Source organism: Balaenoptera acutorostrata, chromosome 17, assembly GCF_949987535.1.
Source record: "Balaenoptera acutorostrata chromosome 17, mBalAcu1.1, whole genome shotgun sequence".
Classification (NCBI taxonomy): Eukaryota; Metazoa; Chordata; class Mammalia; order Artiodactyla; family Balaenopteridae; genus Balaenoptera; species Balaenoptera acutorostrata.
In genome coordinates this window covers 35384298-35396518 of record NC_080080.1, presented here as the reverse complement: position 1 = coordinate 35396518, position 12221 = coordinate 35384298, and the positions used below count along the sequence as shown (strand labels likewise).

The 12221-nt window shown below is 37.1% G+C and overlaps 1 protein-coding gene across 3 annotated transcripts in view; it reads left to right on the top strand.

Annotated features, from left to right (window-relative positions):
* The window catches only part of GRHL2 (grainyhead like transcription factor 2), a 166851-nt gene that overhangs the window by 119659 nt on the left and 34971 nt on the right, over window positions 1-12221 (top strand). For all 3 annotated transcript variants that reach the window (XR_450244.2, XM_007173397.2, XM_007173396.2), the window contains exon 9: window positions 4039-4197. Coding sequence is in view for 2 of the 3 variants with exons in the window: in XM_007173397.2 (XP_007173459.2) it covers window positions 4039-4197 (159 nt within the window). In the remaining variant the exon portion in view is untranslated. The remainder of the gene's footprint in view (window positions 1-4038; window positions 4198-12221) is intronic.

The following is a 12221-nucleotide window of genomic DNA, read 5'->3' as shown; positions in this document are numbered from 1 at the left end:
AGCCCATTAATCTGTATTTATTTTAATAAATCTTACTACACACATAATGCACAACTGAGAGGTATTATAACCTGGGTAAAGTCACTTTTCTTGTGTAGGAACTACAAAATGAGAATTGCAATTCGTGTGTCAAAAAATGATTTTATTAAAAATTATCAGTTTTCATGAGACTGCCTCTATTTCTGGAAAGGTCTTGGTACCTTTACAAATGCTCTTTCTATCTGAATCAATCTTTGAACCAATGACAAAATTAAAATTGTATCTATTATCTGCCTGGATACACCTGATTCAATTAAAATTTTTCTAAAAGATAAATTATGTGCTGTAAGAATTATAGGAAAATAACATTCATGACTCTTGGTTGGCAGACCAATTGTTCATGGCATTTATTTACATAATTAGGGCTTCTACTAAAGTTAAAAAGAACTTTCTGTGCTTGACATTTGGATGAACATTGGTGAGGGAAAGCATACCTTTTCCCTAAGTTTCTGTAATACACATTTACAAACAGTGCTTTGTAGATAAACTTCCAAGAAATTTGTTGTCACATTTGCCTGCTGGGTATAGAGCTCAGACATGGTTGGCTTTGCAAGATGAAACAAATTAATGCTTATCAGTCCCAAGCCGAGGTTTTAGTTAATGTCCTTCCATGCCTTCCCAACCCCCTCAATTGCAGTTAAAGTTCAACCATTCAGGTTTTAAGTGCAGCACAGCGAAACTGTGATTGATATCATCAGGCACATAGACTGTGCTTTGCTATTGGGTCAGACAGCCAGGCAAGAAGAAAGCAGTGCCAACCCTATTATAAAATCCCTGCTTGTTAGGATAACTCTGGGAGCTGGCAACACAGTGTAGCAGAGAAGGCAGATTCTCGTGTTGTTTACTTCTTATGGAATCAGGATGCCATGAATCAAAGAAGGCCCACTGGATCTTCTTCTGAGGACCTTTCTCCATTAAGAGGACCTAAGTCTAAGTGTCTCCTAGTGGTAGAGTCCAGTGTGTTGTAGCTCATTTCACCTTTAAGACCTTGTCTACTGGGTGGCTGATCGTTACAACTCCTCCAAGGAGGATTTCGTGTATGTATTGTAGGATATCGCCAGTAAGCATCTATTATTTCAATGGATCTGTCCTACTCAAGTGGCCCTTATAAAAATACATGTTCCATCAGCTAAGCTTTCTTAATTGAGACTTGGAGCTGACAAGGCCACAATTAATATTGCTTCCTGCCTGTCTGAGTGTATGTCCGCTGTGAGTGACATATGGATATATCAGTAAGCCCAACCATGAATCCTATTAGCTTAGGAAATACAGAACACTTTTCTCTTCTGGCTGCTGCAGGACTAGGCAGGCTTTATGAGGGTGAGGGAAAAAACCAGTCTGGCTGAGGACCCTGTGGATTACACCCACGAACAGGAAGATTTCTCCATGAAATACGTAGCCCTAGGTAGGAACAACCACGTCATTTGATCCCAGAGTGATCATTTGATTTGCTGACATAAAGCTGTATTTATTTATAGCTTCTGGCCAAGATAACCCCATTGTCAATAATGACCATAACAATAAAAGAAGTCAAGTGTTCCCGGAAAAGTATGCTTTTATCTTTTGACCTAATGATCGGGGTTTGATGAAGTTATTGTAACCTTTAGAGCACCATCGCGTTGTCTTTCTTTCCCATCTAGCCTCCAAATTCTGTGATTGCAGGGACCATAATTGCTGCATCTGTGCTAGTAACCAGCACAGTCTCAGGGACGTGGTAGATACTTAAAAATATTTGTGGCATGAATGAATGTTCTCTGCTGTTAGGGCATCTCCAGGAGCAGTAGACAGCATTTTCTGTCTACTTTTACCCTGGAAGTTCGGTAGGAGAAACAGGCACGGCGTATTCTTTCTGAGTGGTCTTCATCACTCAGCTCTCCTAAATCATTTGACATTTGCATCTGTAGTTACTCTTTGTCTTTACCATTCCTAAATAATAAACAGATATTTATGGAATCCCTGGTCTTAGCCCAGTGTCTCTGTGGGTTTTGTATTTCGCTTGCGTCCTCCATGTTCAGTGCTCTGTTCTGTGTTCTCATGGCCTCTGTACTCATCTCTCTCAGGGGAGCCCTGACCACCTTGTGTTGGTCATTGCTGGATTACTCATTGGCCTTCCCCTTGGACTGTCAGCTTCATGAGGCTGGGATCTACTTTCTTCTGTATCCCCAGTTTCTAATATTGAGTTTGACCTACTGTGGACTTGTGTTGATATTTATAGAAAGAATGAATGAGTGAATGAATAAAAGAAATGAATAAATAAAATGACCATATTCGATGTTAGATCATCTTTAGGCACTCATTTTCAGATGCAGCTGGAGAAGTGAGATCCTGTGGCATGATGTCCACAGTTGTTGTGATTAGCATGTCACTGAAACCTGTATCTGGCCTTGACTGCTATTGATGTGGTGCCTTGCTAATGTGTTTCTCGTCGCCAAGTAAGGGGCTCAAAAATTAAATGATTAAAATGATCTTTACGTAGATATAGCACTAAAAATGAGAGATCTGGTTGTATAAATTACCAAAGGTCTACAGGCATAGGACTTAAAATGACTTAGGTCAAAAATTTGAATGGCCTTTAAAATGCGGCTCATGGCAGTGGCTCTTTGCTTTCTGCAGGGTTCTTCTCTGGGGTGTTGAAAGGCTTCAGGTCAAGGGTTTGAAGGTGAATAAAACTTCCAAGGGGATGAAATAAAACAAGAGTCAGATAATACATCCAATGAAATGGTTTTCAGGATAAATAACTGTACAATTTTAAAACAGTGAGTTTAAAGTTTTCTGTTAAATACAAGTAATACATATGGTATTAAATGGAAGTAGTATCAAGGATATAATATAGTATGCCTGTTTTTTCCCAAAGACTGCCTCTTACTATTCATGTAGTTACCACATAAATCTAGGTGCTGTCCTCATATCCCTAGTCTGTGATAAATCAACTTTAAATGGTATATATTGACATCTACACACTATAGCAAAGGAGGATAAATTTAGTCGTTTGTACTTCTCCTTCTATTACTGCCAATATTTCATAATAAAATTATTATTTTTAGTTCTGTTGGGCGGTGCTATAATCTTTAATTATTTGCTTGAGTTTCCATTTTTTCGGATTCATGTCATTTTTGTTGTCTCTCTTGATATCTCATGATGTAAGATGAGGACGCTGGTGACTTTACTACCTGCCCTTCCTCCTGTTCCATGTCTTACCTCTGCCAGCCCTTCTTTTACTTTTTCACTAACATGAAAGTATCTTAGTATTTATATTCTGTTCTTCAGGGAGGGATTTAAAAATGATTTAAAGGGAAAATTGAAAACCAAAGACAAGAAGTGACTTGCCTGAAGTCTGCTTAATGTTAGAGTTGGGACTAAAACCTGGGGCTTTTGACTCCCAATCTAGTGGGCTTTCTAGATAAACTCGTTGACCTCATTCATCAGATGTTTATTGAATGCTTATTCTCTGCCAGGCACTACATTAAGTACCAGTAATACAAAAATAATAAGAAATTGTCTCAAATCTCATACTCTCATACAAATAGGAAAGACAGATGTGTAAACAAATAACTATGTTTCAGTGCAATAAGGTGCAAAGGAAGGTGTTGTGTAGCTTTTATTTTTTATCTCACAGGTCAGAGATTAGAGACATTGATATAATTATTAGAAGTGACAGCTTTAATACATTGAGGAGGCAGCGTTTTACCCAGCTAACTTATGCATGTTTGAAAAATAAGTAAGACTTTGCTAATATAGTTAAAGAGAAGTAATTTAAATTGTCTGTTTCAAGATTAAGTATAAAAGAAAAATTTTTATAAATTTATAACTATAAATTATATAATAAATCATGTTATATGTGTTCAATAAGTTTTTATGTGAGAATATCCAAATATTCTTCAGTTGTCCTTATAGGTTTATTTAATATTTTAACTTTAAGTCTAAGGCTTATGCATTTTTTTAAATAGATCTTTTTTATGGTGACTTGTGAACTTTTTCCTTTCTTTCTTCCTCCCTCAGATTTTCATCACTGTGAATTGCCTGAGTACAGATTTCTCCTCCCAAAAAGGAGTGAAAGGACTTCCTTTGATGATTCAGATTGATACATACAGTTATAATAATCGTAGCAATAAACCCATTCATAGAGCTTATTGCCAGATCAAGGTCTTCTGCGACAAAGTGAGTAAAGATGACAGTTTGTCATAAAGGTATTTTTGTTATTAGATATTACTTTAATGACATTTCTCCCTTGTCACCTCCTCTTGTCTAGTGGTGTCAAAATAATCCCTTACCAATCACAGTGGGAGTGGTAATCTTTCATTCTCAGTTCCTATTAGATATCTAGGGAGTCATCAATCAACTGTATTTTTTTTTTTCAGTCAGTCATTCTACCACTAATTTAATGACTGATTGACATTGCACTGTGCTATGAGTCTGATTCAGTTAGATAACTGAAATAAATAATAGATTGTTTTTAGTGGGTATATAGATCCTGTCCCAGAACGTATCGATGTAACTGCTATTAATTTATGGGTTAAATGGGGTCTCAGCTAGAGCCTTTTGGAATGGAAATGGCACCTCTAAAATAAGTTCATTAGCAAACATGCTTCAGGAGAAGATGTAGTTTTTGAATCTTCCTGAAACACCTCATAAAAGACAGAGCAATTAAAATGGCAAAGATTAAAATCCCGTGATTATGTGACAAGAGACCCTCACAAAATCCCAAATATGAATGGGACCAAACATCAACAATTTCAAGACCTGTGTGATGTCGGCATCGTGAGAGAAAGTAGTGGGCCCACTTGATGACCAAAGAACAGGGAACCTACCAAAGTGACCCATGGTACCAGAGAGAGAAGTGGGCCATCAGAGGACAGTATGTGAAACTAGGGTGGGAGGGGATGGATTGTACAGACTTCAATTTACTGGTGGGTGCAAGGGGACAGAACATTGAAGTGTTCTGGGCTCTATAAACTCTGGAAAGTTATAAATTGAAGCTCCCTGGTAGGATAAAATCCTGCTCTGAGAAAAGGCTGCCGGGAGTAGAATCCAGGTTGAGTTGAACAAAAACAAAAACAAAGGTTCAGAGGAAAGAGAAGTTCCAAATAAAAAGGAAGAGGGGAAAAGATACAGAGTAGGCAGATCTCAGGAAATATAGTGCTATTTTCTTTTATCACTTTTTGAACACAACTGAAGCAGGAGCATGAGAGCCATGAAGCTAGAAGAATTATCCTAGTTCTCTCGTTTCATTTAGAAATGACCAGCAGAAAAGAAAACAGTTGAATCCCATACAGTCTCATGAAAAAAATAATTAATATCAGACTGACTTCCTGTGGACAATGAATGCGTGCCAGAAAGACATGCCCACAAAACAGGTGAAACCTATAGCCTAATGTTCCAAAAATGGGCTTAAAATTAACATAATTTTTAAATTTTTGAAATTAACAAAATCATGGACATTATAAAGAGCAACATAAATCACAGTTTGAAAAACTCAGACATGAGGTGTTTGGAGAACAGAATGATTTGAAAAGAGATATGGTAGAATTCAGGAAAGAATTTAGAAGTAAAAGATTAAAATATTTCAGAAGAAAAGACTACACTACAAGCAACACAGAAGTGAATAAATAAGAAGAGAGAATGCCTTAATAGAAATACAAGTTGGAAAAGAGCAAAATTTTAAAAATCAGAGGAAATGAAGAAACAATTAAGAGAAAATAATAGATATAGAAGAGAGGTAAAGATGATCCAAGAGACATATAATATGTATCTTTCAGGAAGAAAGCTAAAACAATGGAACAGAAGAAATGCTAAAAATGATAATCAGGAAAACTTAAAGTAAAAAGTATACATTTTAAAATGGGCTACGATGCACCTGGGAAAGTTGACCCAGGATGACTTTAAAAATATTCTTTGAGCATTTAAGAAAAATAAAATAGACAATGAGTCATTTATTTTTTTAAACTAATTTTTACTGGAGTATATAGTTGATTCACAATGTTGTTTTAGTTCCAGGTGCACAGCAAAGTGAATCAGCCATACACATGCATATATCCACTCTTTTCCAGACTCTCCTCTCATATAGGCTACTACAGAGCATTGAGCAGAGTTCCCTGTGCTACACAGTAGGTCCCTATTAGCCATTTATTTTATAGTAGATAAGGAGTCATTTATAAGGAAACTTTTATGATCAAACTTTTCAACAGCAACACCTTGTCAGAAGACAATGATATTTAAAGTAATCAAATAAAGAAAATGTGAGCCAAGGATTTTATATCCAGCCAAGCTGACTTTCAATTATAAAGATGACAGGCAAAAGCAAAACAAAATAAAACAAAGAAACAAAACCACCAACGAACAAACAAGCAATCAAAAAATCCAGGGAGTATTTCTTCTTGAGGAATCTATTAAAGAACAAGCTTTAGACACCAATATGACTGTAAAGACATTGATAAAAGGACTGATGGTGAGCATTATGTGTATATTTACCTTGGATCTAATTCTAAATGATGGAAGAGACAGTAATGGCAATGTGATATGTTCTGACAGTGTAGAAATAGTACAATTATTTAAAAATTGGGTAGGGTGGGGAGAGAATATGAAAAATAGAATAAGCTGGCAACTGCTTATAGGTGTTAACTGGACATAAAAGGGTATGAGTTCAGATTAGGTCCCGGGGAGAGGAGCAGAAGGGGAAAAAGAGGTTAATGGCTAATTCAGAATTGCCAGCACTCTTAAAGGTGCTACAGTCAGATGTAGATCAAAGATCCACCATGCCATTAAAATGTCTGAGTTGTAGTTTAGCAGAGATAGAGAGTAGGAAGAAGTGGGCATCTGTGAACAGAGGCAGAGATGGTCATGAGAAAAGAGAAGGAAACACATTAACTAGAACTGCACTGAGTTTAGGGACATGCGGCATAGCAGTGTCTCTAAAATCTCGATAGCCTTTCAGGTCATGACGATTTCAATTAGTGCTACTCGTCAGAACAGCACAGCCCTCTCAGGGACAGTTAGGCAGCCCCCACGATACAGAGGAGACACAGTTAAGTCAGTAAGACACAGTTGTTGTGTAGAAGAGAAAACTGCCAGCGAGCACAAGTAACTCGCCAGAGTCACACGGTGAAAAAGTAGAGGAGCTGGATGCAAATCCACATCTGATTCCAAACTCATACTCCTTATATCTTTAGTTCAGCATATTAAACATTAAGAAAGCATTTTCAAATGACGTACAACATGGAATTTTTAAACTACATGTGGGAGAACGTTTAAACAATTTGAATTCCTTATTTTATTCCAGAAGTTTCAAGGGAGATGGTAGAATCCCCCTCAGTGAATCTCCTTGGAAGGGAGGAGAAAGATTAGGATCAAGGAGAAAGGGAGGGAAGGATTGAATGGAGGCCCTGGGCAATCCATTTACCTTTATGTCATAGTTGGAATTGAAAGTAGGAAAGAGAGGGCTTAAGGGATACTCATATAATTATTTTTTTCAAGTGTTGAGGTCATAAATACTAAAAATCAAAACAAAGCAAAAATGCAGAATACATAGAGAGAGTGGTATTGTTGTTCAACTATGCCCTAGAATGAGAGGGACTCTAAGAAACTAGTGATGTGAAGAGTTTCTAGTGGGTTTTTAGTTTTTAGTTTCCGTTTCCCAATGTTCAGCGTTAGGAAACTCATAAGGAAGAAATCTCATGGGACAAGCAGGGTGTATTAACCTTAACTGCTATTAATTTTTCTGATAAGCTAGAAACAAAATTTTTTTGCTATAATTTGTCATCATATTTGTAACTCTGGTTTCAAAATCCAGGCAAAACTCACTCCTGGGAAATTAAAAAGAGAAAAAGTTTAATTCCTGCACTTTTCAAATGGGGGTATAAATGCAAATGATTAATTTGAATTATCCTCTAAAGCAAAAGAATTAAGAGCTATTCCATTTAAAACTGTAAATTTCCCAGTCACAGTCTAGAGTTTTAAACAGATGGTATTCTGCACTATTTATAGTTCCCCAGCTTGATTTCTAATTAATGCACCTGTGAGATTGCAGATGAAGATAAAGTTCTTCTCTACCTTTTTTTTTTTTTTTTTTTTTTTTTTTTACTTGATTTTATTTATTTATTTATTTATTTATTTATTTTTGGCTGTGTTGGGTCTTCGGTTCGTGCGAGGGCTTTCTCCAGTTGCGGCAAGCGGGGGCCACTCTTCATCGCGGTGCGGGGACCGCTCTTCATCGCGGTGCGCAGGCCTTTCTCTATCGCGGCCCCTCCCGTCGCGGGGCACAGGCTCCAGACGCGCAGGCTCAGCAATTGTGGCTCACGGGCCCAGCTGCTCCGTGGCATGTGGGATCTTCCCAGACCAGGGCTCGAACCCGTGTCCCCTGCATTAGCAGGCAGATTCTCAACCACTGCGCCACCAGGGAAGCCCCTTCTCTACCTTTTTTTGATATTATGATACTTCTATTGAAATACACGTTTATGAATTTAAAAATTCAGGATCTGCTATATGGCTGTACCTATATCAATACTTATGTCTATATCTTTATATCCGTATTTAATTACTTCCATTATCTTTCAATAGACAAGAATTATATTGCTGAAGACAGTGACTATATATTGTTCAAAACTTGAGAATAAAGCCACATTCTCTTAAGAATTTTTTTCTCTACTAATTCTTGTTTGGAATGATCTTGGAGACAATGACTGTTGGAGATTATGAAAAACTAAAGATATCACTTCAAACTACCTTCTTAGCCAACTTAAATAGGTTAAGGCCACATTCTTTTTTTTTTTTTTTTAAACATCTTTATTGCAGTATAATTGCTTTACAGTGGTGTGTTAGTTTCTGCTTTATAACAAAGTGAATCGGCTATACATATACATACATCCCCATATCTTCTCCCTCTTGCGTCTCCCTCCCACCCTCCCTATACCACCCCTCTAGGTGGTCACCTCAGTTATCTCTTTTTTTTTTTTTTAAAACATCTTTATTGGAGTATAATTGCTTTACAATAGTGTGTTAGTTTCTGCTTTATAACAAATTGAATCAGTTATACATATACATATGTCCCCATATCTCTTCCCTCTTGCATCTCCCTCCCTCCCACCCTGCTTATCCCACCCCTCTAGGTGGTGACAAAGCACCAAGTTGATCTCCCTGTGCTATGTGGCTGCTTCCCACTAGCTATCTACTTTATGTTTCGTAGTGTTTATATGTCCATGCCACTCTCTCACTTTGTCCCAGCTTACCCTTCCCCCTCCCCATATCCTCAAGTCCATTCTCTAGTAGGTCTGCATCTTTATTCTCGTCTTGCCCCTAGGTTCTTCTGACCTTTTTTTTTTTTTTTTAGATTCCATATATATGTGTTGGCATATGGTATTAGTTTTTCTCTTTCTGACTTACTTCACTCTGTATGACAGACTCTAGGTCCATGCACCTCACTACAAATAACTCAGTTTCATTACTTTTTATGGCTGAGTAATATTCCATTGTATATATTTGCCACATCTTCTTTATCCATTCATCTGTCGATGGACACTTAGGTTGCTTCCATGTCCTGGCTATTGTAAATAGAGCTGCAATGAACATTGTGGTACATGACTCTTTTTGAATTATGGTTTTCTCAGGGTATATGCCCAGTAGTGGGATGGCTGGGTCGTATGGTAGTTCTATTTTTAGTTTTTTAAGGAAACTCCATACTGTTCTCCATAGTGGCTGTATCAATTTACATTCCCACCAACAGTGCAAGAGGGTTCCGTTTTCTCCAGACCCTCTCCAGCATTTATTGTTTGTAGATTTTTTGATGATGGCCATTCTGACCGGTGTGAGATGATATCTCATTGTAGTTTTGATTTGCATTTCTCTAATGATTAATGATGTTGAGCATTCTTTCATGTGTTTGTTGGCAATCTGTATATCTCCTTTGGAGAAATGTCTCTTTAGGTCTTCTGCCCATTTTTGGATTGGGTTGTTTGTTTTTTTGACGTTGACCTGCGTGAGTTGCTTGTATGTTTTGGAGATTAATCCTTTGTCAGTTGCTTCATTTGCAAATATTTTCTCCCATTCTGGGGGTTGTCTTTTCGTCTTGTTTATGGTTTCCTTTGCTGTGCAAAAGCCTTTAAGTTTCATTAGGTCCCATTTGTTTATCTTTGTTTTTATTTCCATTTCTCTAGGAGGTGGGTCAAAAAGGACCTTGCTGTGATATATGTCATAGAGTGTTCTGCCTACGTTTTCCTCTAAGAGTTTGATGGTGTCTGGCCTTACATTTAGGTCTTTAATCTATTTTGAGTTTATTTTTGTGTGTGGTGTTAGGGAGTGTTCTAGTTTCATTCTTTTACATGTAGCTGTCCAGTTTTCCCAGCACCACTTATTGAAGAGGCTGTCTTTTCTCCATTGTATATTCTTGCCTCCTTTATCAAAGATAACGTGACCATATGTGCGTGGGTTTATCTCTGGGCTTTCTATCCTGTTCCACTGATCTGTATTTCTGTTTTTGTGCCAGTACAATACTCTCTTGATTACTGTAGCTTTGTAGTATATTCTGAAGTCAGGGAGCCTGATTCCTCCAGCTCCATTTTTCTTTCTCAAGATTGCTTTGGCTATTCGGGGTCTTTTGTGTCTCCATACAAATTGTGAAATTTTTTGTTCTAGTTCTGTGAAAAGTGCCAGTGGTAGTTTGATAGGGATTGCATTGAATCTGTAGATTGCTTTGGGTAGTAGAGTCATTTTCACAATGTTGATTCTTCCAATCCAAGAACATGGTATATCGCTCCATCTATTTGTATCATCTTTAATTTCTTTCATCAGTGTCTTATAATTTTCTGCATACAGGTCTTTTGTCTCCTTAGGTAGGTTTATTCCTAGATATTTTATTCTTTTTGTTGCAATGGTACATGGGAGTGTTTTCTTAATTTCACTTTCAAATTTTTCATCATTAGTGTATAGGAATGCAAGAGATTTCTGTGCCTTAATTTTGTATCCTTCTACTTTACCAAATTCATTGATTAGCTCTAGTAGTTTTCTGGTAGCATCTTTAGGATTCTCTATGTATAGTATCATGTTATCTGCAAACAGTGACAGCTTTACTCCTTCTTTTCCAATTTGGATTCCTTTTATTTCTTTTTCTTCTCTGATTGCTGTGGCTAAAACTTCCAAAACTATGTTGAATAATAGTGGTGAGAGTGGGCAGCCTTGTCTTGTTCCTGATCTTAGTGGAAACGGTTTCAGTTTTGCACCATTGAGGATGATGTTGGCTGTGGTTTTGTCATATATGGCCTTTATTATGTTGAGGAAAGTTCCCTCTATGCCTACTTTCTGGAGAGTTTTTATCATAAATGGGTGTTGAATTTTGTCGAAAGCTATCTCTGCATCTATTGAGATGATCATATGGTTTTTCTCTTTCTATTTGTTAATATGGTGTATCACGTTGATTGATTTGCATATATTGAAGAATCCTTGCATTCCTGGGATAAGCCCCACTTGATCATGGTGTATGATTCTTTTAATGTGCTGCTGGATTCTGTTTGCTAGTGTTTTGTTGAGGATTTTTGCATCTATGTTCATCAGTGATATTAGCCTGTAGTTTTCTTTCCTTGTGACATCTTTGTCTGGTTTTGGTATCAGGGTGATGGTGGCCTCATAGAATGAGTTTGGGAGTGTTCCTCCCTCTGCAATATTTTGGAAGAGTTTGAGAAGGATAGGTGTTAGCTCTTCTCTAAATGTTTGGTAGAATTGGCCTGTGAAGCTGTCTGGTCCTGGGCTTTTGTTTGTTGGAAGATTTTTAATCACAGTTTTAATTTCAGTGCTTGTGATTGGTCTGTTCATATTTTCTATTTCTTCCTGGTTCAGTGTTGGAAGGTTGTGCATTTCTTAGAATTTGTCCATTTCTTCCAGGTTGTCCATTTTATTGAAAGCCTCATTCTTAAAATAAATTTAAGAGAAACAATTTAAGTGTCAAATAAAAAAATAAAGATAGCCGTCCCCTCTCAAGAGGTGGCAAAAGTGATCACAATATAATCAGGAAATCCTCAGGCATATTTTTTTTTTCAAATTTAACACTCCATAGTGAACATATAAGTGGGGGAAATTATTTTCAAATGATAAATTTGGTGTTTGCAGAAAATATACTATTCTGGAAGAACTAGACTTTTTTGCGCTTTAATGAGAGTGCAAAGAATATTTTCTAGAAGCTTTGGGTCACAAATAATCAA